The sequence below is a fragment of the Pseudovirgaria hyperparasitica genome (assembly GCF_010093815.1).
Source record: "Pseudovirgaria hyperparasitica strain CBS 121739 unplaced genomic scaffold EJ05scaffold_10, whole genome shotgun sequence".
NCBI lineage: Eukaryota > Fungi > Ascomycota > Dothideomycetes > Acrospermales > Acrospermaceae > Pseudovirgaria > Pseudovirgaria hyperparasitica.
In genome coordinates, this window is record NW_022985558.1 from 1,384,057 (window position 1) to 1,411,684 (window position 27,628).

Sequence of the window (27,628 nt, forward strand, 5' to 3'; positions counted from 1 at the left end):
TGCTCTCTTTTGGGCCTTCCCATCAGTCGAGCCGTTGGGTGGTAGACTTCTTTTTCCCAGGATACACAAAATATACTATGGCCAAGTGTTCGATCGTCCGTTGTGTATGGCGTCCTGCGCCCGGAGTTGCTTGTGCAGTCCAGCCCCGTCATGTACCCCTGGATCGGGCGTCTACGTTACAGCGTAAGTACCGATGTATCGTAAACTATCGTTACAATGCTGTTTGGCCACTCCACCTCGAGGAGAATCTGATTATGAACTAATCCATCCTGGGAACCACGGAGATACAGCCACGTGCCAGCGCTGTAGCTACTCGATCTACCACACCCTACACTGACCTGTACACTTGCAGATATCACTCTACTGAAGCTTACCACACCTGTTATTGCTCTCTCGTTACGTCGCATTGAACTTCCGTGACCCATCACTTCCACTCATTCGCCTATCACCGACATTCGAGCAACTACCCTACTCACGGAAACATACCCAGTACGAACGTTATGGCACGTCGATCGAGTTCGAGCCGCTCAAGCGCTCAATTGTTCTGGAAACATTACCTCTCCGGCGCGGATTCATGTCATTTCCCTCGCTTCGAGGGCGAGACGGATGGCGCGAACCTCCCTCTGCTCATTAACTTAGCCTCAAGTACCACGAATGAGTTGCTCCATATGGCAGCAAGAGACGTTGATATGATGTCGAGCGCTCTACGTGTTACCTGGGCGCTTTTGTTAAGACTCTATACTGGTATGGACGACGTTTGTTTTGGATTCTTGGAAACTCGAAGACAAAGCAACAGTACCGATTCAAATTCACCAATGCCCATAATGCGAATGCGTCTGCGTGGCTCCGATACATTATCACAGACTTTGGAATCCTCAAAAGAGGCTTTCCTGAAGTGGCGCCCGTATCAGAGTCATAGTCTAGACGATTCGAGCTTTCTGGCACAAGAAGATATCCAAAGATTATTTAATTCAGAGCTGGTGATTCGACACTATGGACCTTCTGGGACAGCTCGCGAAATCGAGAAGTTGACCACCACGCTTGCTGGCGTATCCGAAGTACGTTCTCCTAATTCCATTCTCGACAAACTGCACTGACCATGATCATAGAACCATGTCAGACTCAACGTGAAATATCTCAGTGGAGGACTGAGTATATTTCTCGAATGGTGGAGTGCTGGTATGACTTCAAAGCAAGCTAAGAGCATCGCAGAGACCTTCGAAAGAATTCTCCGTGCTGTCCTTACACAACCAGATACGACCACGGATAGCCTGGACTGTTTGAGTCAGTTCGACATGAATCAGTTCCTTGTTTGGAACAGTATTTCCATGGAGCCCTCAAGTGAGATGATCCACGAGCTCATCAGGCGGAGATCAATATCAACCCCAAACAAACAGGCAATATGCGCCTGGGATGGCTCATATTCCTATCAAGAATTGGATCACATTTCATCCAAGCTTGCCGCACTCCTGATGTCGCATGGTGTTGGCCCTGAAAGTCATGTTGCCCTCGTCTTCGACAAGACGGCGTGGAATGTTATTGCTATGCTAGCGGTGTTGAAAGCTGGAGGCTCGTTTGTTCCACTCGACCCTGCGTATCCAATCCCTCGTTTGCAAACACTGGTTCGCAAGGTCAAATCTCGGGTCTTACTTTGTTCGCAAAGACTGGCTGAAAAGCTGGTATCTACGGCAGCAGTCGTCATTCCCATTGATGAACGCAATGCCGAACATATTCTAAGTCCTTTCTCGTCTGGTCCGAGCCCCATCGCAATCTCGGTCACACCCTCGAACGCAGCATACATAATCTTCACCTCCGGATCGACTGGTCAACCGAAGCCTACTGTTATCGAGCATCGCGCATTCGTTGCCAGCGCGAAACTCCACGGCCCGGCCATGCTTATGACTGACCAGTCACGTGTCTTACAATTTGCCGCGCATACTTTCGATGCAAGTCTTGTCGAAATTCTCACGACTCTTCTTGTAGGTGGCTGTATTTGTATACCGAGCGATGATGACCGATTGAACCACATCTCAAAGTCGATGCTCGACATGAATGTGAATTGGGCAGTATTGACTCCATCTTTCATCAACTTCTTGGCACCGTCTGATGTACCTGGACTGAAGACACTAGTGTTAGCCGGAGAAGCGATGTCGCCGAACCATGTTGAGATATGGTCTGGGGTTAATCTAGTCAACGGGTACGGACCTTCAGAGGCTTCTGTAGCTTCTGTCGTAAATTCGCACGTTGACCGGAATACTCGTCCTAACAATATTGGTCATCCTGTTGGTGTAAAGTGCTGGGTCGTGGATTCCGAGAACCATGACTTGCTGCTTCCAATTGGCTGTGTGGGCGAACTTCTTATCGAGGGTCCAACTTTGGCCCGTGAATATTTTGATGACGACGAGAAGACATCTCGTGCTTTCATTACGAACCCCGTCTGGTCGTCGTCAGGCTTCGACCGGAGGTTTTATAAAACTGGCGATCTTGTACGATGGGATATAAAAGATGGCTCTTTGTCCTTTTTGGGCCGGAAAGACAACCAAGTCAAGGTGCATGGACAGCGAGTCGAACTTGGAGAAATAGAATATCACTTGTCTGCTGATCCAGCTGTTGAGGCCGCAACAGTGTTCTTTCCAAAAGTTGGCCATTGTACAGGTCGTCTAGTATCCATATTGACACTGAAGGCATATGCTACACTGATCAAGCAAGGTGAAGAGCCACTAAAACTCTTCGATCCCCCAGATCAGCAGTCTACCAACAACATCACCGCGGAAATTCGGCAACGCATTGCAGAAATACTACCATCTCATATGACGCCCACGCTGTGGCTAGCCGTTAGTTCCCTACCTTTCCTTCCATCGGGTAAACTGGATCGCAAGCACATTGCCACATGGATTGACCATATGACCGATGATATATGGTCTCAAATCATGTCACCAAGCGAAGGTGAACTATCCGATCAGGATCATACGTTGTCACAGACAGAGGCCGATGTTAGAGACGTCTGGAGCCGCGTACTCAACATCAAACCTGAACAGATCGGATGTCAGCGCTCCTTCCTGAGCTTAGGTGGTGATTCGATCACTGCAATGCAAGCCGTTTCAAACTTCCAAAAGAAAGACTTCAAGATTACTGTGCAAGAGGTCCTTAAAGCGAAATCTATTGTTGAATTAGCCAAGTTAGTGCGCTCATCCGAAACCCAAATCGAGTACAGTGAGGAAATGGAGCTTGACTTCGCATTATCTCCGATACAACAGATGTTCTTCGCCCTTCCTGGTCAGGGGCGAAGTCATTTCAATCAAAGCTTCTTCCTGCGCCTGACACGCCAGAAACCGGCCCAACAAATCAGGACCGCTGTACAAACGATTGTCAAGCGACACTCCATGCTCCGCGCACGGTTCAGTCACAATCCCTTCGGGGGAGGGTGGCAGCAGCGAGTGACAGACAATATCCATGGGTCGTACAGGTTCCGTGTCCACAATATCTTGACTCAAGATGACGCGACACCGTACAACGCGGACGCACAACGCGCTTTAGATCCAATGAATGGTCCAATTTTTGCAGCTGAATTATTCCAGGCTGCCCCTGGGGAGGGCCAGTATCTATTCTTGGTTGGACATCATCTTGTGATCGATCTTGTATCGTGGCGGGTGATCTTGGAGGAGCTCGAAGATATCCTTACCGGTGCTGGTGGCAATTCAGACCCGAAATCGACCATCCCTTTCCAAACATGGTGCAATCTCCAAGTTCAGCACTGTAAAGATCTGCTGCCTGAAGAAGTCTTGCCTCCAGCGGACATCCCCCAGGGTAACCTTTCATACTGGGCAATGGAAAACCAGCCGAATACTTATGGTGGAGCGGTCTGCGAAGGCTTCGAGATTGAATCTACCATCACTTCTCAACTGCTCACGTCATGCCATGATGCTATGCGCACTGATGTCATGGACATACTTGCTTCAGCACTTCTGCATTCATTCAAAGACGTCTTCAACGATAGAGATGCACCAGCTTTGTATGTTGAAGGCCACGGTCGTGAGCCCTGGAATACGTCTATCGACCTCAGTAGAACAGTCGGCTGGTTCACAACCATGTATCCCATTCACGTTTCACCGGAACAAGAAGCTGTAGATACGATACGCGCTGTAAAAGATTTTCGCAGGCGCGTACCTGCCAACGGCAGACCTTATTTCGCAAGTCGTGTCCTTAGCTCGAAAGGTCGCAATGCCTTCAGTCATCACTGGCCGTTGGAAGTGACCTTCAATTACCTGGGCCAATATCAACAGTTGGAACGGGAAGATTCGCTGCTCAAACCCGCGGCAGAAATGTCTGGCGAAGCTCGTTCTGCCGGGGGAAGTGCTGATTACGGCGACGCTACCCCAAGATTTGGCCTGTTCGAAATATCGGCGGTAGTAGTTGCCGGTAAACTTCGCTTCTCATTTACATTCAATCGAAGCGTTCAACATCAAAGTCTCATCCGCCACTGGATCTCTCGATGTCGAGACGTTTTGATTGAGATTGCAACTCGACTATCTACCATGTCACCAGAGCTTACACTTGCCGATTTCCCTCGCTTACAGATGTCATATGGCCATCTCAGAGCATTGGCCCGACAGACGCTACCTTCACTAGGGATCCATGATATACGTGAAATTGAAGACATTTACCCGTGCTCTGCCATCCAAGAAGGTCTGCTACTCAGCCAGAGCAAGAGTCCGGATTTTTATGCCGTTCAAGTGATTTATGAGGTGTCGCGTAAAAGTGGACTAGATCTGACATCGAGTGAAATCGCGGCGGCCTGGCGACAAGTCGTCACTCGACACGCTATGCTTCGGACAATTTTCGTTGAGAACGTCGGTTCAGGCAACGATATGTACAATCAGATTGTCCTCAGCCGCTATACGGGCAACATTATTACTTCGCATTTCGTCGATGATCGAGAATGCCTCGAAGCGTTAAACCAGAAGATACCCAGTGCATACGACAATGGCACCATACCTCCTCATCGACTAACAATTAGTTCTACGTCTATCGGCAGAGTCTTTTGCAAGCTCGAAATCGGCCATCAGATTATGGATGGGGCATCAATGTCTGTGATCTTCCGAGACCTCGCGATGGCAATCGAAGGCCAGCATCAAAATCCAGCACCGCTTTTCAGTGATTATATCGAGTTTGTTGCCAATCAGCCCAAGGAGAGTGGAATAGAATATTGGAAAAGTTACTTGAGTGATGCGGAACCTAGTCTGTTCCCAGTCCTGCATGACGGCCACTACAAAGAACGTCGATTGGGCTCTCTTCGAATCAACTTCGCCGAGCTTGCAAAGTTACAGAAGTCATGCGAACAATCTGGAATTACCCTGTCCAATGCTATCCATACGGCGTGGGCACTTACTCTCAAATGTTACACCGGCCAAAATGATGTCTGCTTTGGATACCTGGTGTCAGGCCGAGATGCTCCCATTGATGGGATCGATGATGCTGTCGGCCCTATGATCAACACCCTTGTTTGTCGAGTGCGCATGGAGCCGGAAGACCGCCTCAGGGATACCCTTGATAAAGTTCAGGAGGACTATGTCGCCAGTCTACCGTTCAAGTACTCTCCACTGGCAGAGATCCAACATGCTCTCAGCCTGTCGGGGACGTCACTGTTCAATACCGCTCTTTCGTATAGACGTCTACCCAAGAGTGCGAAACCTACCGAGCGCACAGTATCTTTCATAGAGGCCTCGCCAATATACGATCCTACAGAGTACAATGTGTCACTCAACATTGAGGTTTCTGACCAGGACGTTTTTATAGACCTCGACCATTGGACGGATGTCTTATCCACCGGGCAAGCTGATCATGTCGCCAGCCTGTTCGTCAATTCGCTACGTAATATAACTTTCCACTCAAACAGTAAGCTAGCGGACCTTCAACATTTCACAGATCTGAGCCGCGAAAAGGTCATGTCTTGGAATCATCAGATGCCTGCCTCGTCGGCTCTCTGCGTGCATGAAATTTTCTCTCAGCAAGCTGCTCGACGACCAGAAGCCTCTGCAGTCTGTGGCTGGGACGCAAACTTCACTTATGAGGAGCTGGATGATCTATCTGATAGACTTGGTCACTATCTGAAGAAACTTGGGGTCATCCCTGAGACCCTGGTTCCACTTTGCTTCGAAAAGAGTGCATTTACGATTGTCGCTATGCTTGGAGTTTTGAAGGCCGGTGGTGGTTTTGTGCCGCTGGACGCAACTCATCCGAAGCATGCCTTGGAAGTCCGCATCCGCGATGCCGGTGCCAAAATTGTCCTCACTTCGGATGCTCGCTCCGAGATGCTTGAGGATATCGTTCCTCTTGTCATACCAATCAACTCTTCTCTTCTAGAGCAGTTACCAAGTCCCATCGACAGATTAGAGTCTCGTGTCAAGCCAGACAATATTGCCGTGGTGATTTACACATCTGGCTCTACGGGGAAACCTAAGGGTGTTATGTTGACCCACGACGGTTTAGCTACTAGCGGTGCCGCGCACGGTCCAGCTATGAACATCAGCTCGACTACTAGAGCCCTGCAATTTGCTGCATACACTTTCGACAATACTCTCGAGGAAATTCTTACTACGCTTATGCTTGGCGGTTGCGTCTGCGTACCCACAGATCACGATCGGCTCAATGACCTGGCTGGAGTGATTCAACGATTTCAGGTCAATTGGACAGACCTCACTCCTACAGTTGCTAGTTTCCTCAATCCCAGAGATGTACCGACATTACGCAACCTCGGACTCGGAGGTGAAGCAGTGACGAAGGCTGTGCTTGACCTGTGGAGGGATGCCCCGGTGCAAATTCATTGTGTTTATGGCCCCTCGGAATGCTCAATCAATTCATCCTGGAATGGCGAAGTCGCCTTCGCTGGCGAGGTGACCAATATCGGTCATGGTATAGGCTGTCTTCTATGGATAGTCGATCCAGAGGATCACAATAGACTATTGCCTATTGGTTGCAGTGGTGAACTCATCGTCGATGGCCCAATTGTTGGTAGGGGTTACCTCAACGACCCAGAAAAGACAGCTGCAGCTTTCATCGAACCGCCGCCGTGGGCAATGTCCTCGGGGACAAGGTTTCGTAGGCTGTACAAAACAGGAGATCTTTGCAGGTACAATTCAGACTCGTCAATCACGTATCTCGGACGTAAGGATACGCAGGTCAAGCTCAATGGCCAGAGACTAGAGCTTGCAGATATTGAGCACTACATTCAGAGTAGCAGTATGTCCGACATGCAGTCCGCTGTTGAGCTGGTGATCACTAGTGGTAGAAAGCAACTGGCGGCCTTCATTTCTGTCACAGGCGATGGATCTGTGCCTAATTCTAGCGAAGCAGACTTTCTGCTGGAAATGTCTCACGAATTTAGTACCACAGCCACTGACCTTCAGCAACGACTTGCAGGCCTGCTTCCATCGTTCATGGTTCCCACAATGTATCTACCTGTGTCAAGGATGCCCCTAACCTCCTCGGGGAAGCTTGATAGAAAACGACTGCGGCAGCTCCCACAATCATTTTCAGAAGCACAAGTTGCGACATACAGACTTGCGGGCAAGAGTGGAAGGGCACCTGAGTCAGATGTTGAAATATGCCTTCAACTTCTGTGGAGCAATATCCTTGGAATAGACTCCTCGTCAATAGGTGTGGATGACAGTTTTTTTCGGAAAGGCGGTGACTCAATTGGAGCCATGAAACTTGTCAACGCTACACGAGCCAAGGGGCTGGTGCTGTCTATTGCCACGATTTTTCAGAAGCCAAAATTGGTCGACATGGCGCAAGAAATGAGATGCACCGAATCAACCGAATCTGACCCTGAGCAAGGATTCGATGTTGAGCCGTTCTCTTTACTAAGTAGAAACATCGACCTTGACGAAATATTGTCTGAGGTCACTGCGGAATGTGGCATAAGCTCAGATGCCGTGGAAGATATCTATCCTTGCACCCAGCTACAAGAAGGACTGATAGCATTATCTATGAAGCAGCCAGGCGCATATGTTGCACAGAATACGTATCGACTCCCGTCGAACATTGATATCCCTCGCTTTAAGGCTGCATGGGATGCCGTGGTTGAGACAGAAGTTGTACTTCGTACCAGAATCGTTTTTACCAAGCACCACGGGTTCCTTCAAGTTATAATCAGACAGCCCGTGTTTTGGTATGCGGGAATGGACCTTCTGGAGATCACAGAAGAAGACCGGATCCTTCCCCCACACAACGGCGGTGAGCTAATGCGTTTTGCAATCTTAGGAGAAGGTACCAATAGCTGCTACTTTTCGTGGACACTACACCACGCTACATATGATGGTAAGCGTTCGGAGAGTCTCACAGAAGACAGAGGGCTAATGCTAGTTCATATAGGCTGGTGTATACCTACAATCCTTGATCGCGTCGGTGACTACTACCGCCATTCAAGGCTTCCTAGTACACGAGCTATGTCTTCTTACCCGAGGTTCATCAAGTATTTGGCCGCTATCGATCACGAGGCTGAGTATGAATTCTGGAGGGCTCGACTCGCCGAACCGAATGCGCAACCATTTCCTGCGCTACCTAATCCCACATATCAGATACAGGCGAAGAGCCACATTAGACATGCCGCTGTCACATCACGGGTCTCTGGGTCTGAGATCACCATGGCGTCCACCATTAGAGCCGCTTGGGCCTTGACTCTGTCTGTATATTCTGGTTCCGATGATGTGATCTTCGGCGAAACGCTGACCGGGCGAGACTCACACGTCCTTGGAATTGAAGATATGGTAGGACCCACACTGGCGACGGTGCCTACTCGAGTCTGCGTCAAACGGGATACTACAGTAAACGAGTACCTCCAAGAAGTTCAAGCTCGATCCGTTGAAGCAATTGCCTTTCAACACACCGGTCTTCAAAACATAAAACGTCTTGATCAGGACTGCGCCACTTCGTGTCAGTTCCAGAACTTGATCGCTATAAATCAGGGCGCGGATGATGCGACAGATGACCTCTGGAACCTACAAAGCAGCGACACCATTGGAACTAGTTTTTTCACTTACCCCTTGATGGTCCAATGCACGGTAAGTGCAGCAGAAGTGGTAATAGAAGCTGACTACGACCAACAGATACTCCCAGAAACCCAAGCTGAGAGGCTTCTTCACCAGTTTGCATTCATGATTGAAAGTTTGAACAGCCGAGATGCTTCCTCGATCGGGCGAAAAGTTGGCGATATCGAAATGATGAGCACGTTGGACCGAGAGACTGTCAAAGAGTGGAATGGACATCTCCTTAGGACCAACAGCAGCTGTATCCATGATATGATTCACGAGATGAACCGGTCTCGGCCCTCCAGACCTGCCGTCGCCGGATGGGATGGCGACCTTACTTACTCACAGTTAGACGTACAAGCAAGCCTTGTGGCCCACTACCTCGCCACAGAAGGCGTTTCGACGGGCTCGATGGTGCCTTTTCTTTTTGAGAAATCAACCTGGGCCATTGTGGCGATGCTCGGGATACTGAAAGCCGGAGCTGCCTTCGTTCCACTTGATCCAAATCATCCAGTCACGCGACTTAAAGAGATTCTTGCAGACATAGAGTCCCAGCTGGTTGTTACCTCTTCCAAACAAAGCCCACTTGCAGCACAAATAGCTCCGAAAATCCTTGTGCTAGACCAAACGATCATATCCCGATTGCAACCAAGCCTTACGCCACTTCCGAACCCAGCAGCAGACACAGCTGCATATGTTCTTTTCACATCTGGCACGACTGGTCGCCCCAAAGGAACGATCATCCAGCACATGGCATTATCGACTTGCGTTGTGGCTCAAGCAAAATCACTTCGCATCAATGCCGACACGCGGGCACTACAATTCGCATCCTTTACTTTCGATGCCTGCATCATAGAAATCATAACTACATTGTATGCCGGTGGCTGTGTATGTGTTCCTAGTGATGAACAGCGCTTAAATGATGTCGCTGCCTTCATCAATAACACGCGAGCGAATTGGACACTCCTGACGCCTACATTCATTCAACTACTCAACCCGTCCGAAGTTCCCACTCTACGCACGATCGTTCTTGGCGGAGAAGCGGCATCGCAACACAACATCGCCGTTTGGTCAGACAAAGTTCAATTGCTGAACGCGTACGGTCCCACAGAGGCTGCAGTCGTTGCAACCGTTCACCACTACAGTGCTGGTAATTCTGAAGCAGCTACCATAGGGAAGGCGATTGCTGGGCGAACATGGCTGGTCGATCCTCACAATTCCGACCGATTAGCGCCAATTGGGTCAGTCGGGGAGCTTCTGCTCGAAGGCACACTTGCTAAAGGCTACCTGAAAAACCCGGAGAAGACTGATGAGTCCTTCCTTGGACTGCCACGCTGGGCAAAGAGTGGATCTTTTCTGTTCCAAAAGTCAGCAGCCCACAGATTCTATCGCACAGGCGACCTAGTGAAGTATGATTCCTACGGCTCTCTCGTTTACGTTGGTCGAAAGGATGAACAAGTGAAACTCCATGGACAACGGATGGAACTCGGTGAGGTTGAACATCATCTCAAAACGGATCAAATGATTCAACACGCGTTGGTCGCCATACCCGCCAAAGGTCCGTGTTCCAAGCGCCTGGTGGCCGTTTTGTCTTTGCAAGAGCTGTCTGGGCCTACGCGCAGCGGTAATGATTTCGATCTTGTCAACCCTGAAATCTCAGGATACACTCTATCGAATGTCAGAGATCGACTCACGGAGCGTCTCCCTGCCTATATGATACCATCCAAATGGGTCGTCTTCCGAGAACTGCCGTTCTTAGCCTCCAGCAAACTTGATCGCAAACGTATTGTCCAGTGGCTGGAGGGTATGAGCGAAGAAGTGTATCATATGATCAGTGCCATTGACTCCGGGGTCTCTTCGCGAAGACAGCCTTCTAACGACCGCGAACGAAAGCTCCAAGCGATACTCGGGAAGGAGCTGAATCTCCCCGCCGAAGAAGTAAGCCTCAACTTATCTTTCATTCACCTAGGTGGAGACAGCATTTCCGCTATGCAAGTCATGTCGCGTTGCCGTGCAGAGGGCTACGGGATCACCGTACAAGATATCATTCGCTGCAAGTCAATCAGTCAATTGGCTGCGCGGATCAGCGTTCCAAAACACGTTGTTTACACAGACGAACCCATCAACCAGAGCTTCACACTATCGCCAATCCAGCAACTGTACTTCCACTGCGTAGGGGAATGCTCTGAGCCATTCAATCAGAGCGTACTTCTCCGCTTAGTGAAGCGCTACGATGATACTACACTCAGGTCCGCGGTGGAGACCATTGTAGGTTCACACCACATGTTGCGTGCTCGATTTTTCAAAGACACCAGCAATACCTGGATGCAACGTGTAACAGATGATATTCAAGGATCTTATTCTTTCCGATCGCATTGTCATCAGGAGTTTGATTCCAAAGTCATGACTCAGCAGGTGCAGGAGACTCAGCAGAGCCTAAACATCGTTAATGGACCTCTCTTTGGGGTTGATGCATTTTCATTGTCCACTGATGGACATGTGTATCTGTCGTTGGTCGCACACCATCTTGTCGTCGATATCGTGTCCTGGCGGGTTATCATGCAAGATTTCGAGGACATTCTTTGCTCCGGAACCATCAGCTCACACCAGTCGCTGCCATTCCAGACGTGGTGCAGGCTTCAACGGGAGGAATGCCAGAAGACTAGTCCGAGTGCTCTTCTGCCTTTCTCCGAAGTCCCCGTTGCTGACCTTGCCTACTGGGGTATGGAAGACAAAGTTAACGTTCAGGGGGATGCGGCCACAGACGTATTCACGCTGGATATGTCCAGAACACTAAACCTGTTGGGGAAGAGCAATGACATCTTGAACACAGAACCCGTAGATCTGTTTCTCGCTGCTGTTGCTTACTCATTCAATAAAACATTCTCTGACCGGCCTCGCATTCCAGCCATCTTCAACGAAGGTCACGGAAGGGAACCATGGGACCCTAACCTAGACTTATCGCATACAGTTGGATGGTTCACTACAATGGCGCCGATTAGTCTTCCCACCGAAGCTGATGGAGACTTCTACAAGATTGCGCGATGGATCAAAGATCTACGGTCGCGCATACCCGGAAAGGGCCGCCCATACTTTGCGAGTAGACTTCTCACCGAGGAAGGAACTGAACACTTCGCGAGTCACTGGCCTATGGAAATTATGTTCAACTATCTCGGTCAGCTCCAGCAGCTCGAGAGAAAAGACGCTGTATTACAGGCTGTCACGGGATCGACCAGCTTCCCAGAAATGTCAGTTTCGGATATCGGAACGTCCGTTCCTAGGTTTGCTTTGTTCGAGATATCCGTTGCTGTGGCCCAAGATGGCCTCACGTTCTCCCTCACTTATAACAGACAAATGTCCCGACAAGACGCTATACGCAAATGGGTACAAGAATGTAGGACGTCTCTCGAATATGCTGCAGATCAACTTAGCACTACGCAGCTGCAACTGTCTCTGACCGATTTCCCATTGCTACCACTAGCATACAACGGAATTGAAGAAATCCAGCGATCTCTTCCTAAGGCTGGCGCAGAATCTTTCAATGATGTCGAAGACATTTATCCATGTTCCCCAATGCAGGAGGGCCTTCTGCTTAGTCAACTGAAAAATCCGCAACACTATGCCTTCTCCTGCATTTTCGAGGCCCGAGTAGGTCATGTTGGCACCCCAGACGCCAGGAGACTTGCTGAAGCATGGCAAATGGTCGTCAATCGACACGCCGTACTGAGGACTGCCTTTATCGATAGTTCGTGCAAAAAAGGCGCCATGGATCAAGTAGTTCTAAGGAGCTCAACTGCGAAGATCTCGTGGCTGCAGAGCGGCGAGACCGATGCCCTCCAAACGTTACAGGGTCAACATTCGATCAATTGCCGAGAAACTCAGCCACCGCATCGTTTTACATTATGCATCGCTCCGCAAGGTAAAGTGTACTGCAAACTAGAGATGAGCCACGCGATCTGTGTAAGTTTCACTCGTTTTGACAAATGTTCTACATCGGAACTGACGCTCTGATAGGATGGCACTTCGATCCCCATAATTCTCAACGACCTTGTCGCCGCTTATTCGGGCCATCTGTGGACTGAGCCTCCTACGTTATTCAGCGATTATATCCATTATCTACAAGCCTCCTCGCACGACGCTGACATTGATTACTGGAAGACATACCTAGTGGATATCGAGCCCTGCTACTTTCCTTCACTCAATGAGACATCGAAAGTCACCAACACCGTTCGGTCTTTTGACAGCCAGATACCACGCGTTCGAGCTCTCATGGCCTTCTGTACAAAACACGGCATTACGCTTTCCAACACGTTGCAGCTTATTTGGGCACTCATCATCAAATGCTACACTGGAAACTCAGACGTCTGTTTCGGCTACGTTGCCTCTGGTCGCGATATTCCTGTAGAAGGTATACATTCTGCTGTCGGAGCATTCATAAACATGCTGATCTGCAAAATCAACCTGTCGGATGAGATTAAGATTGTGGAGGCCCTTCACAAGATCCAGGCTGATTTCGTGGGGAGTATGGCTCATCAGACTTGCTCACTAGGCCAAGTACAACATGAGCTCAAGCTGTCCGGGGCCCCCATGTTCAATACTGCGTTCACGTATCAGAAACGCTCAAAGAGCAAGGACGACAACGCGTCATCTCTAGTACTAGATGTTCTCAAGGCCGAGGACCCAAGCGAGTACAGCATAACGATCAATGTCGAAGCTACTGATGACGATATAAACTTAAGCTTCACATACTGGTCCCATGTTCTCTCTGATACTCAAGCGAAGAGCATTGCGAGAACTTTTGAGAATCTCATGACCCAGATCATTCAACCTGGATTCGACGAATGCACCGTTGCCGATCTCGACTTCTTCAACGTCGAGGATAGAGAGCAGGTAGCGCTATGGAATGGCCGTGTTCCACCACAAACGAATAAATGTGTTCATGAGCTCATTTCCGACCAAGCTGCACTGCGCCCTAAATCTACACCCGCAGTCTGCGCGTGGAATGCCCAATATACATACACAGAGCTGGATCTGATCACTAATAAAGTTGCTGCGCATCTTGTGAAGTTAGGCGTTGGACCAGAAGTATTCGTGCCACTCTGTTTCGAGAAGAGCGCCTACTATCTCGTATCTGCTCTCTCAGTCATGAAAGCAGGAGGTAAGTGATTCTCATTCTCCCTTGCAAAAAATGGGGCCTATTTGTTATTAGTTGCTAAAAAGTCTCACAGGCGCTTTCGTACCCTTAGATCCTGCGCACCCTGCTAGTCGTATCAAAAGTCTTGTCGACAATGTTGGTGGCAAGTTGATCCTGTGTTCGGCACAGTATCAAAGCAAGGCTGCCGAAGCGGCGAAGATCGCTCTGGTCATTGACGAAACATTCGTGACTCAAGTAGAAGAAGCTATTGTTGTTACAACTCGCCCAGCAAAGCCTGACAATGCCGCATATATCATCTTTACATCAGGTAAATCGCAATCCTCATCATTTGTGGAATAAAAGTACTAATGTCATTCCAATCAGGGACCACCGGTATGCCCAAGGGTACCGTCATCGAACATGGCGCGTTCTGTACCGGCGCACTTGCTCATAGCAGAGCGATGAACATGACTAATGTATCCCGTGTACTCCAATTCGCTAGTCACACTTTCGACGCCTCCATCATGGAGATACTCAGTACTCTTCTTGTCGGAGGCTGTGTCTGTATACCGAGTGATCAAGAAAGAATGAACGACCTACCAGCTGCCATGGAAAAAATGGAAGTGAACTGGACTCTTCTAACACCCTCTGTTGCCAACACGATCAAGCCGGATAGCATTCCGTCCCTCCGTGTGCTCGTCACTGGAGGTGAAGCCATGTCTCCAGGTCACATTGATCGTTGGGGCGACAGCAAATGTCTGGTCAATGCCTATGGACCCTCGGAGACGTCTGTTATTGCGACCATCAGTATGAAGGTTGATCTTGAAGGAAATAAACTCGACAACGAGCCTTCGAATATTGGTCATGCTGTCGGCGGACGCTGCTGGATTGTCGATCCAAAGGACTATAATAGACTTGTACCGATAGGATGTGTGGGAGAGCTTGTCGTGGAAGGACGTATCGTGGCTCGTGAATATCTCAACAACGCCGCAAAAACTGCGTCCGCCTTCGTGAACGAAGCCGCATGGATGAAAAAGCATGGCTTTGGTGGTGCTAGCGGCAAGGGTGACCGCATGTATAGGACGGGTGAGTGGCAAATATTCACATAAAATCTGTCGTCATAAACAGGATCGCTGATGAAAGAACTAGGTGATCTCGTCCGCTACAACGCGAATGGCTCCTTCAGCTTTGTCGCTCGTAAAGATACACAGATCAAGCTCAATGGCCAGAGAATCGAACTGGGTGAGATCGAGCATCACGTCAGGAACAATCTGCCGGAGCACTCCCAGGCTGCAGTTGAGCTTGTTACACCTGCAGCAAAAACGGCCACCAAGGCCCTGGCCGCTTTCTACTGCTTTGAACATGCTACAGCAAGCTCTAGTGATGCCACATTGTCTGCGGCTGAACATTCCACCGTTGATGAGATCCTGCTTCCTATGTTAGGACAAGCTCAAACAATCGCCAAATCGCTGGAATCGGCGCTTGGGAACGCGTTGCCTTCTTACATGATTCCAGCTCTTTATATTCCAGTTAAGCGGTTACCTTTTACAACAGCGGGCAAGTTGGATCGTCAACGATTGCGCAACGTCGTGCAGGCTCTTCCTAAGGAGATGGTTGCACCATACAGATTGGCTGCCTCAACGAGCAAGAAGGCACCAACTTCAGACATGGAAACTAAGCTGTTGCGGCTCTGGGAGAGCGTTCTAGGGCTTGCGAAAGGCTCCGTTGGTGTTGAAGACAACTTTTTCCGCGTAGGAGGCGACTCTCTTGCTGCAATGCGGCTTGTCTCGGCAGCGACAGCCCAATCCATTGCGATCACCGTGATCAATATTTTTAGAAAGCCAAAGCTTTCTGACATGGCCAAAGTTTGTACGATTGTCGAAGAAGAGATCCTCGGTGAGCTACGACCTTTCTCCCTGCTGAACGGGGACGATACGGTCGACGAAGCCGTAGACGAATTGTCAGGTCAGTGCCGGGTGCCGAAAGACAGTATCAGCGATGCATACCCGTGTAGTTCGCTCCAAGAAGGTCTTTTCACCCTTTCTATCAAGCAACCTGGCGCATACGTCGCAAACAACGTGTTCAAGCTTCCACGCACTCTCGACCTGGATCGGTTCAAGGCTGCTTGGCAGAAGACTGTCGACGAAGTCGATATCCTTCGTACAAGGCTGGTCCATATGAGATCTTCTGCATTTGTACAGACTGTTCTTAAGTCTGACCCAATCCGTTGGGAACATGCGACGGATCTCGAACTAGTCACCTCTGAGGCTCCTCGTTTACCTGCACATAATGGTGGCAACCTGACCAAGTATACCATCATCGACATGGAGGCATCAAAAGAACGATTCTTAGCATTCAGCATCCATCACGCCCTCTATGATGGCTGGAGTCTCCCTCTGGTTTTGAAGAGGGTGGAACAGTTCTACTTCGAAGGCGAGACCAAACTTCCCAAGACTCCCTATGCCAAATTCATCAAATATCTCACGGACAGTGATCTTCAAATCTCGGAAGAATTCTGGAAGTCGAGACTCGCTGGATCCACACCACTTTCATTTCCACAGCCTTTGGCGTCTGCTTCAAAGATGGAGAGCAGCACTCAGACTCTTACTCATACCGCTCAGCTAGGGGAAGCATTCGCAGGCATGGGAATAACGATGCCCACGTTGATTCGAGCTGCCTGGGCCATCATGGTAGCTGCCTACTCAGGCTCAGATGATGTGGTATACGGAGAGACCATGACTGGTAGAGACGTTCCAGTGCAAGGCATTACAGACGTGCTTGGACCTACATTAACGACTGTGCCGACACGTATACAGATTCACCGGACCAAGCCGGTCATGAACTTTCTGGAAGAGATCGGCCGCATGAACACTGATACAATCCCTCATCAACATCTTGGTCTTCAACACATTCGCCGCCTCGACTCCGACACAAGTCTTGCGTGTGACTTTCAAAACCTGCTTGTCATACAGATGGCCCAAGAGAGCGACGCGAAGAGCTTCTGGGAAGTTCACAACAATGGCGTAGGTGCCAACTTCTTCACCTATCCTCTGGTGATCGAAGCCCGGGCCGACGACAAGCATGTGGAGATTGAAGCCCATCACGACTCCCGCGTGATATCTGAATGGCACGTACAACGGCTCTTATATCAGTTTGAGTCTGTTCTTCAGCAGCTGAACAGCGCAATGCGCCAAAAGTCTGGAAAGGTCCAGGATATCCGCACGTACAGTCCTAGTGATGTAGAACTCTTGCAGAAGTGGAACGGACACATGCCTGAGATTGTCCACGAGTGTATACATTCCAAGATCCTCGAAACTGCCACCAGACAGCCCGATACCCAGGCGATTTGCTCTTGGGATGGAGATTTTACATACGCACAATTTGTCGATTACTCTGGTCGTTTAGCACAACGGCTGACGCAGATGGGTGTCAACAAAGAAGTCAAGGTACCTATCTGTATGAGCAAGTCTAAATGGGCTGTGGTAGCCATTATGGGTGTTCTAATGGCCGGCGGTGCATATGTTCCCCTAGATCCTAATCATCCTGCTTCGCGACATATGGAGATCACGTCGGATGTCGAGGCTAGAATACTCCTGTGCTCGCGACAGTATCTGGCTCATTGCAGCACTCTTGTCGACATGGTTGTTCCAGTGGACGGAGAAACACTCAACATGATCCCGAAGCTCCGCACTCCATCGGCTCTCAGTAAGCGCGTGGTACCATCCAACGCTGCCTACGTCATATATACTTCAGGTAAGATAAGTCAAGTGTTGAAGGGCTACCGAACTGATCGCTCCCAGGTTCAACTGGCAAGCCAAAAGGCACTGTTGTAGAACATCGTGCTTTCTGCTCCAGTTCGGAGGGGTACACCAAGGCACAATTGATGAAATCTACCTCGCGGGTGTTTAACTTTGCTTCCTTCACCTTCGATGTCAGCGCAATGGAAATCTTATCAACACTCATCCTCGGCGGGTGTGTCTGCTTACCAAGCGACGAGCAGCGGCTCAAAGATCCAGGATCTGCAATAAATTCGATGGGTGTCTCATGGGCGTTTTTGACCCCATCCGTTGCTAATGTCATCGAACCGACCTCGGTTCCCAGCTTGGATACCTTGGTCTGTGGTGGTGAGGCCATGTCCATCGAGAACGTTCTACGATGGGATGGTCATGTTACCTTAGTGAATGGGTATGGACCGACTGAAGCTTCTGTGATATCAGTTGTCAACAATGAAGTATCGAACACCAAGGACCCTAGCACTATCGGCCGACCTACAGGAGGTGTTGCATGGGTTGTAGATCCAAGCGATCACGACCGCCTCGCGCCAGTTGGCAGTGTGGGTGAGATGCTTTTGGAAGGACCCTTCCTTGCTCGTGAATATCTAAACAACGAGGAAAAGACCAGAGAAGCATTCATCGAGAATCCTCGCTGGATTGTTTCATTCAATACCGGACCAATTGAGCGACAACACCGACTTTACAAGACTGGTGACCTCGTACGGTTGAACGAAAATGGCACGCTTGTGTATATCGGACGGAAGGACAACCAGGTCAAGCTCAACGGTCAGCGATTGGAACTTGGTGAGATCGAGCACAAGATGGACACAAATTCGAAGATCCAACATTCTCTTGTGGTTCTTCCAAAGAAAGGCCCCTGTAAGAAACGTCTTGTGGGTGTCTTATCACTGGCTGCCCTAGTGTCTGAAGGCATAACCTCAAATCTCTGTGCTCTCATCGAGGGCGAGGATAGACAGAAAGTGGCAAAGACTCATCTGAGTCAAATCCAGGAGACGCTGATGGGACAACTACCGTCGTACATGGTTCCATCGGTCTGGGCTGTCGTGGAAAGTCTCCCGCTACTTCCTTCTGGTAAGCTCGATCGCAGAGTGGTAACCACTTGGGTCGAGACGATGGATGACACAACATATGACAAGATAAGCGGCATCGACGGAAGCTCCGACTCTGGATCTCCTGCCACCAAGCTCGGCAAACTTCTGCAAGAAATCATTGCGAAGGTTCTCAATATCCCGGAGAAACGTGTTGTACAGAATCAGTCCTTCCTCAGTCTGGGAGGCGATTCAATCACGGCTATGCAGGTATTAGCCCGATGCCGCAAGGAAAAGGTCACTTTGTCACTGAACGATATCCTCCGGAGCAAGTCCATTTCCCAAATGGCGCTGTGTGCTGGCACTGGAGACCAAATCCTGGGCCAAAAGGAGGTGGTGGATCAGCTCTTCGATCTCTCGCCCATCCAGAAACTTTATATGGAATCCGCCAGCAGTACAGTTGGGGAGAGCAGGTTCAACCAAAGCTTTACGCTGCGCTTGACTCGGCCCGTCAATCTACAGGCAATACAGGACGCCATCGAGACAATCGTTGCGCAACATTCCATGCTCAGAGCACGATTCTGTAAAACTAAATCTGGATGGCAGCAGAAAATCACATCCGACATGAAGTCATCATATCGCTTCCAGGACCATGGCGATTCTTCACCACAATCTATGGTTCAAGCAGTGGGTCGGAGCCAGTCAGGTTTAGACATTGAGAAAGGACCACTCTTTTCTGTGGACCACTTTCAGCAAGGCTCTGAATGCCAAGTAATTGTCCTTGTAGGCCACCATCTCGTTGTAGATATGGTGTCATGGAGAGTCATTCTTCAAGATCTCGAGGAGCTCCTAGACTCGGGATCCCTATCTATGGACAAGCCGATGTCTTTCCAGGCATGGTGTTCGATGCAGACTGAGCATGCTCAGAAGAACAGTGCAAAGAGTAGTAAGAAGATTCTACCCTTCAAGGTAGTCCCAGCAGACATGCATTACTGGGACATGCAGGACAAAGCCAACACGTACGGGGATACCGACGATGATTCGTTCATAATCGACAAGGACACTACTGACATTGCCCTTGGCGGAGCAAACAAAGCCTTGGGAACCGAGCCAATTGATCTTCTGCTCGCAGTCGTGGCTCACTCATTCAGCCGAGTCTTTAATGACAGACCTACACCCACCCTATGGAATGAGGGCCATGGTCGAGAGTCGTGGGATGCAGCGATCGATCTCTCAAGGACTGTTGGATGGTTCACTACCATTGCACCTGCACATGTACAAGTTGGGGAAGGTTCAAACAACATCATCGACACTATTAAGAGGATGAAGGATGCCCGACGCCAAATACCATCAAATGGACGACCCTACTTTGCTCATCGTTATTTGACACCTGAGGGCCGATGGCAGTTTGGCGATCATATGCCGATGGAAATCGTCTTCAATTATCTCGGAAAGATGCAACAGCTCGAAGCCAGTGACTCTCTACTCCAACAGCACGAGTATCCGACTGGAAAGGACGATTCCCGTGTTGTCGCTGACGTGGGTTCCAAAGCGAACCGATTCGCACTTTTCGAAATCTCTGCAGTTGTCAAACGGGACCAGCTTGAGTTCTCATTCATCTATAACCGTCATATGGGTCGTCAAGACAGCATCAAAGCCTGGATGAAGGAGTGCCAAAAGACTGTTCGGGAGGCTGTACACAAGCTCGCATCTTCTCGCATCGAGCCGACTTTGAGCGACTATCCAGTCTTGCCGATCACGTATGACGAAATGCAACAAATGGTCGAGGAGACATTTCCAGACGCAGGCATCAAGAGTCCCGAGGAAGTTGAAGACGTCTATCCATGTGCGCCTATGCAAGAGGGTTTATTCCTAAGCCAACTTCGAGACCCGTCAAGCTACTTGTTCTCGGCCGTCTATGATGTGGACCCTGTAGACCCAAGCCACAAGATAGACGGAAAGAAGCTGCTTTCGTCGTGGCAGCCAGTGGTTGACCGACACCCAGCCCTCCGTTCTCTCTTCGTCGACAGTGTCTGCAAAGGCGGAGTCTTTGACCAGATAGTTCTCAAGAATGCTGACAGCTGCATCAAGTACATTGAGTGCGAAGATGATGAGGCACTTGACAAGCTGGCTGAGATCAAACTGACCGAGACCAACTATGCGAAGAAGCCTCGCCTGCCCCATCAAGCAACGGTGTGTGTCATGAAGTCGGGCAAGGTTCTATTCAAACTGGAGGTCAATCATGCCGTTATCGATGGGGGCTCTGCCGCTGTGATTATCGAGGATTTCATTGCCTCATACGAAGATCGACTACCCCCTGGAGAAGGACCGCTCTACAGCGAGTACATCAAATATATCCGTGGACAGCCACCTAGCTCTGATGTCAGCTTCTGGAAGAACTATCTCGAGGACCTGAAGCCATGCTACTTCCCAACCTTGAATACCGAATTCAGTGGGGAGAAGCAGCTGGGCTCGCTTGAGATAGACTTTTCAAGATACGACGAGCTGCAAGAACTTTGCTCGCGAACGAAAGTCACATTCTCAAACGTTCTGGAAGTTGCATGGGCTGTCGTACTACGCAAGTATACCAAGTCTGATGATGTGTGCTTCGGTTACCTTACCGCCGGGCGTGACGCTCCTGTAAAGGATATCGAGACGTCTGTTGGAGCATTCATCAACATGCTAGTTTGCCGCATTCGCTTTTCGAGATCTCAAACCCTGCACCAGGTCTTTGAGAAAGTTCAGAATGATTATCTCGAGTCCATTCCCTACCAACACTGCTCGCTTGCACAGATGCAGCACGAGCTTGGGCTGGAGGGCAAGGCACTTTTCAACACCGCAATGTCTATTCAGAACCATTCCAAGTCGTCTGATTTCACCCGTGGTTCTATCACTATGGAGCCTTGTGCCGCACACGACCCTAGCGAGGTAAGTTGGCATCATGATGCACAGTCTTTCAGCTGAAACTAATGCCTCGATAGTACTCTGTAACAGTGAATGTGGAAACAATGAAGGGCGACGAAGGTGTGGTGTTCCGGTACTGGTCGAACACGATATCGCACAACCAGGCAAACGCGCTTGGAGATGAGATGATCAAGGTTCTTCACGCCATCATTGACAACTCCCAACAGACTCTCACGGAACTGGATGGCGTCAAAGAACCAGTCAACCAGCCAGCCCCGCCAACGGTGACAACTATGCCTATGCCTCAGTTCCCCATGAACTTCAATCTGGAGGATACACTGCGCAAGATTGTCACAGACACGGTGAAAGATGTAGTCGGCCAGTTATTGCAAAGCGGGGAATTGATGCGCAAGAGCCCAAGCGATCTTCAAAATGCAGTCCACAGTCAGGCGGCCAGAATGCTAGAAGGGGTCTCTGTCGATGGCACATTAGAAGACTCGGAAGACGAATGGGAACCGCAATCGGGTGCAAAGTTGGAACGACGAGGACGCAAGCTCGGAAGCATCAAAGAAAACGTTGCCGGAATTGGGGATATTGCTATGCGTCCCGACAATCCAGCCAGCCGACGAGCGACCAGAAATGTTGTGAGGCACAAACTCCTCACTCTGTGGGCAACCCTACTAGACATGGAGGAATTAGAAATCGGTAACGAAGACAGCTTTTTCGGACTGGGAGGAGACTCGATCATCGCAATGAAAATGGTGGGGCTTGCCAGAGAAGCAGGACTGGCGATGACAGTGGCAGACATCTTCCGGTTTCCCACATTCGGTGAGATGGCTTCAGTCGTCAAGATCGCGGCCAAGGGACGGGTAAGGAGAGGCAGCACTGCGATTGATCCGGAACAGGCCAAACGAGAGGCAGCCATACAAGTTCCATACTCACATTTCGGATTGCTCAAAGCAGACGATGTCGACGCGTTCTTACAGCTCGTTGTCACGAAGGAGGTTGGTGTCTTCCGGGGTGGTATCCTGGACGTCTTTCCCGTCACCGATTTCCAGGCTCTGGCCGTCACGGGCGCTCTACTAAAGTCCAAATGGATGCTCAACTACTTTTTCCTCGATGGCACCGGACCTCTTGATGTTGCCAAGCTCAAGCAAAGCGCCCATAGGCTGGTGCAGAACTTTGACATCCTCCGGACCGTTTTCATCGCCCATCAAGACCAGTTCCTACAGGTAGTGCTCCGCAAATCTCAGCCGGAGTTCGTGGTTGAGGATACAGACATGGACCTCGATGAGTTCACGGAGCATCTTCACAACACTGACCTGAGGACGGGATCCCGGAAGGGCAAGTCGTACGTCAAGTTCCTCGTAGCCAGACAGATGGGCACGGATCGCCACAGAATCTTCATCAGACTCTCGCACGCACAGTATGACGGTGTGTGCTTCTCGACAATACTACAAGCTCTTCGCGCAGGCTATGATGATGGAGATCTCCCTTACACAATACCGTTCTCTAACTACGTCTGGTCATCGGCGGGTGATGTTACCAAGGGACACTACGACTACTGGCGAGACCTGCTATCCGGATCGAGGATGACCGACATTGTCCATCGCGATGGACCGAACTACGTCCCGGCATCTGGTGGATGCACTATAGTTAAAGAAAAGATCAAGGTACCAAATGTTACGGGACATAACATTACGATGGCGACTATTGTCAAAGCAGCATGGTCTCTTGCCCTTGGAATCTTCTCGGCGAAATCCGACGTCGTGTTCGGACATGTCATTAGCGGACGGAACAGCTCGTTGCCCGGTATCGAGCACATTATGGGGCCTTGTTTGAACATGGTACCTGTACGTGTGCAGTTCATGCCAGGCTGGACTGCCATTGACCTGCTTCGCTCCATCCAGGAGCAGCAAATCGCCAACATGCCATACGAAAGCCTCGGCTTCCGCGAAATCACCAAGCACTGCACCGACTGGCCGGACTGGACCTACTTCAGCACCATCGTCCAGCACCAAAACATCGACACCAGCCAGCAATTCGAGCTCGGCGGCAACCAGTACAACGTCGGCGCCAAAACCGCCGACCAAGACTTTGCCGACCTCTCCCTGCTCTCCACCCCACTCCCGGACTCCCACCTCGAGCTGCAGCTGTCCGTGTCGGCGGCCGTGTCGGAAATCTCCCCGTCCTTTGCCGCAAACATCATGCGCCTCCTCGCTGACACCGTCCTCAGCCTCGCCAAGAACCCGCACAAACCCCTCCCCGACCCGGCCCATCTCATCGGCCTGATGCCCCAAACCCTCGACGACTCAGACGCCTCGGCCGCCCGCCGCGCGACCCGGCCGGCCCCGTCCACGAGCGCCGACTTCCAGAGCATGTCCAAGGACGACTTCCGCAACCTGCACGACACGCTCAGCCGCGCGTGGCGCGAGGTCCTGCGCGACAGCAACGGCAACCCGCCTGCGCTCCGCTTCGACAGCTCGTTTTACGATCTCGGCGGCGACATTATGAGCACGGCGCAGCTGGCCAGCTTGCTCGAGCAGGCCGGCTTCAAGGTGCGGGTTGATGATCTGCTCGAGTATCCCGTCATGCTGGAGCAGCTTGCCCTGCTGGCTGTCAGTGAGCGGCAGCGCAAGAAGATGGAGGAGGCGCGCAAGACGGCTGGCGTCAAGGTGCTGGTTGATGAGCGCAAGGGCAGCAGTGAGGAGGAGAAGCGCGGGAACCGGCGCAAGACGTTTTGGTCGAAGCTGGTCAAGGGGAAATGAGTGACTGGGCTTTGAAGATGGGTGGTGACACGTCCACGCGATCTTGATGAAATTGTTGTTTTTATGTTGTTTTTTGTTCTGCGAGGATTATTGGTTTGATGAGAATGATGATGAAAATATGGGATTGATGGAGTTTTTTGTTTGGGAAAGTCCTACATGCATGCCTGCGAATTGTTTTTTGTTTTGTTGTTTTCATTTATGATGAATTCTCGCGCGCATGGGGGAAAATGGGGAACAATAATTGCATACATGGTATTATTGGTTGGCGTTTGTTGAGAATTTGAAATAATAGCGCGCTGGACGACGCATTTGCTTTTGTATTTGTTGGCTTTTCCCGCGATAATAATCAATGCAGTCTCGTTTATTCAACCATCTTCAATTCATTCATACTTGCACATCTAAATATCGTGACTTGTGACATGACTTTTACTTGGGGTTTTGTTGGGTATATATATCGATCAACATGAGATGAAATCCGCACCCCAAAAAAAGCCACCAAACTTGAGACGAGACAACCTACCTTGCTTGCACCGTCGTCCTTGAGTCAGTGGTAGAAAGGCTCTCTCTTTGGCTCTTACAAAGGTTGATCTTGCCTTAGGCATCAGGTTGACGTAGTGCTACGAGGCGTTCATATGGGGATATGGTGGGGCATTCATGTACTGTGGCTGTGCTGTCGTTGGCGCACCGACCTCCAATGGGACTAATTAGTACCTCTTCTGCAAGCAGTTAGCGTTGCGGGGGGTCCCCGGACAGACCTCAGCTCGACTATTGCAACCAACTACACTACAGGGCAACTGCAACTGCACGCTCACTACATCAACACCAACACGCTCACAAGCTACGACATGAGATATCGCGCCATTGCACAATGGTAGGCGTACCGGGGCGATCGAGGGGCTGCAGGACATGCCGACGGCGCAAACTCAAGTGCGGTAGGTATTACATGCCATTCCTTCACTCTCTCCCTATCCTTCTCTCATCCTCATCTCTCTCCCTCCGGTCCATAGCCCCCCTGAATGTGATGTGACGCAGACAGCCATGGTCTAGAGTTCTGACGGATATAAACCACCCCACAGACGAGGCCAAGCCGACGTGTGAACGGTGTCCCAAGGCTGGCTTGCAGTGTGATGGCTACGACGAGGTGGCGTGGTCGGTGACGAGCGTGAGTAAGAGTGGTCGATTGACGCGTCTGGACGTGCCGGGTCGCGCCAGTTGTACACGAGATGCTACGTCGCGGGCTGGGGAGGAGGTTGGTGGTGGTGGTGGTGGTGGTGCAAGAAGGCAGTCTGGTGTTTGGATGCCGTTGATGCAGCTGTCGTGCCTTGGCACTGAGGCGTCTCGCGAGGTAGGAAGTGGTGTATGGTCGAGGATGTGTTGGTGGTACTGGTGCTGATGTATATATTGAGCCGGCAGCACGATCTAGTCCGCTTCGCAGCGCAGCGAATATTTCCGTGGCCTCTGCTGTCGACGACGCCGAGGAGTCGGTCCTGGATATTCGACCTTCTGGAAATGGCGCCGGTGCAGGCGGTCCTGCCGGCCGTGTGTTGTCTGTCGGCCACGTTCATCTCCCGTGAGGAGCAGCAGCGTACTGTCTATCCCCCCTGGACTCGACGTCCTTTGATGTGCTGCTTGGCTGACACTCAAGACAGGCTCGTGCAAAGCGCCGTCGGACTTGACCTTGTCGGCCATGCACTACTACCGCACAGCACTACACGGCCTGTCGTCTGTTCTCCAAGACCAGCACCACTGGCAGGAGCCGGGCACGCTCGGTATCGTCTTCATGCTTTCAATCTATGAGCTGATCAACGTGCGTGGGGGAAGTGGCTGGATGCGACACGCGGGCGGCATCAGCACGCTGGTCCGCACTATTGGACCCAAGACATTCGAGCAGGAGCCCGGCCGCAGTTACCTCAATCTGCTACGGCAGTCCATCGTTGCGCGCGCAGCTGAAAGACGCGAAAGGTGCTTTCTGGAAGGGCCAGAGTGGCGCTCGACGAGCGTGTTCAGTGATCAGGATCCGGATCATCTGTATTACGCGCTCATGGATGCATTCGCAAAGATTCCCGGCATTCTGGAAGACGCAGATGCACTCGCGCGGATAGAGGATGAGAAGTCGGCGTGTGAGCACGGAGAGCAGCTTAGACAGAGCATTGTCAGGGCGCTTGCTGCCTTGTTCAGGTGGCGATTGGGGTTCGATCATGTGCTCTCGCGTATGGCACGTGCCGTTCCAGTGGATCCGTCAAAGAGCATGACGCTGGATGCTCACGGCCGCCCGCTATACCCATCGATCCTGATGTTTGAAAACGTGCTGAATGGACGTGCAGTGGTAATGTACGACGTGCTTGTGCTGCTCTTGATGCAGCTCGGGGAATCATGGGGGCAGTATGATGTTGCTGCCAAAGCTTGTGATTCTCTCGGGATTGGAGATCAGTTTGATATAGGTTTGGAGTCTGAACCGGCAGTGCTCCGTCTTCCAAGTCAAGACATCAGCCCGGCAGAGGTGATGACGGAGACGTGCCGCAGCATAGAGTTCCATCTCAGGGGGGGTAGCATTTATAGCGGAGCACTCATGATCCTGTACCCGTTCCGGATCCTGATCAAGCTCAGCATAGACAGCGAGACAAGAGCGTGGCTGCGACGCATCAGCCACATGCTGAGTGAGCAGCACGGGCTGAAGTGCTTTGCCGAGATATGGGACGAGTGGGATGGATGAGGGTAGAAGAATGGATGGACAAGACGACAACGGATTCGGGGCCGAGAGTGTCACTGTTTGATTAAAAAGTGCAAGTGGACAGGCGTTTGCAGCAAGGGACGAGTGGAATGATGTTTGTTCGTTCTCAGGAGCATCCAGGACGTCTCACTACAGCTCTGGATGCGGCGCAATTGAAGCAAGGGAGAAACGAGGCAGAGCTCTTTCGTGCTGGATGGCAAAGTGACGACATGGGACAAGGTTTTTATGAGAGAGACAAAG

At 50.7% G+C, this 27,628-nt stretch overlaps 2 protein-coding genes across 2 annotated transcripts; both read left to right on the forward strand.

Moving 5' to 3' along the window:
- Nucleotides 1-382: 382 nt before the first annotated feature.
- EJ05DRAFT_60348 (nonribosomal peptide synthase) lies at nt 383-25,091 on the forward strand. The gene is made up of 9 exons (XM_033749793.1): nt 383-1,058; nt 1,110-8,319; nt 8,374-12,989; nt 13,044-14,187; nt 14,258-14,491; nt 14,548-15,249; nt 15,313-17,916; nt 17,964-21,913; nt 21,967-25,091. Exons 1-9 carry the CDS (start codon nt 501-503, stop codon nt 24,655-24,657), a joined length of 23,709 nt encoding a protein of 7,902 aa, XP_033599696.1. The 5' UTR covers nt 383-500; the 3' UTR covers nt 24,658-25,091.
- Nucleotides 25,092-27,628, forward strand: EJ05DRAFT_60277 (uncharacterized protein). The gene is made up of 4 exons (XM_033749792.1): nt 25,092-25,589; nt 25,734-26,002; nt 26,071-26,242; nt 26,307-27,628. Exons 1-4 carry the CDS (start codon nt 25,526-25,528, stop codon nt 27,368-27,370), a joined length of 1,569 nt encoding a protein of 522 aa, XP_033599697.1. The 5' UTR covers nt 25,092-25,525; the 3' UTR covers nt 27,371-27,628.

Bases quoted from the DNA above. Each gene is read 5' to 3' on its own strand.
- EJ05DRAFT_60277 (XM_033749792.1), top strand. From the start codon at position 25,526: ATGGTAGGCGTACCGGGGCGATCGAGGGGCTGCAGGACATGCCGACGG. The intron at 26,003-26,070 runs GTAGGAAGTGGT...TTGAGCCGGCAG, and splicing joins GCACTGAGGCGTCTCGCGAG to CACGATCTAGTCCGCTTCGC. The intron at 26,243-26,306 runs GTACTGTCTATC...CACTCAAGACAG, and splicing joins CTCCCGTGAGGAGCAGCAGC to GCTCGTGCAAAGCGCCGTCG.
- EJ05DRAFT_60348 (XM_033749793.1), top strand. From the start codon at position 501: ATGGCACGTCGATCGAGTTCGAGCCGCTCAAGCGCTCAATTGTTCTGG. The intron at 1,059-1,109 runs GTACGTTCTCCT...CCATGATCATAG, and splicing joins CGCTTGCTGGCGTATCCGAA to AACCATGTCAGACTCAACGT. The intron at 14,492-14,547 runs GTAAATCGCAAT...CATTCCAATCAG, and splicing joins ATATATCATCTTTACATCAG to GGACCACCGGTATGCCCAAG.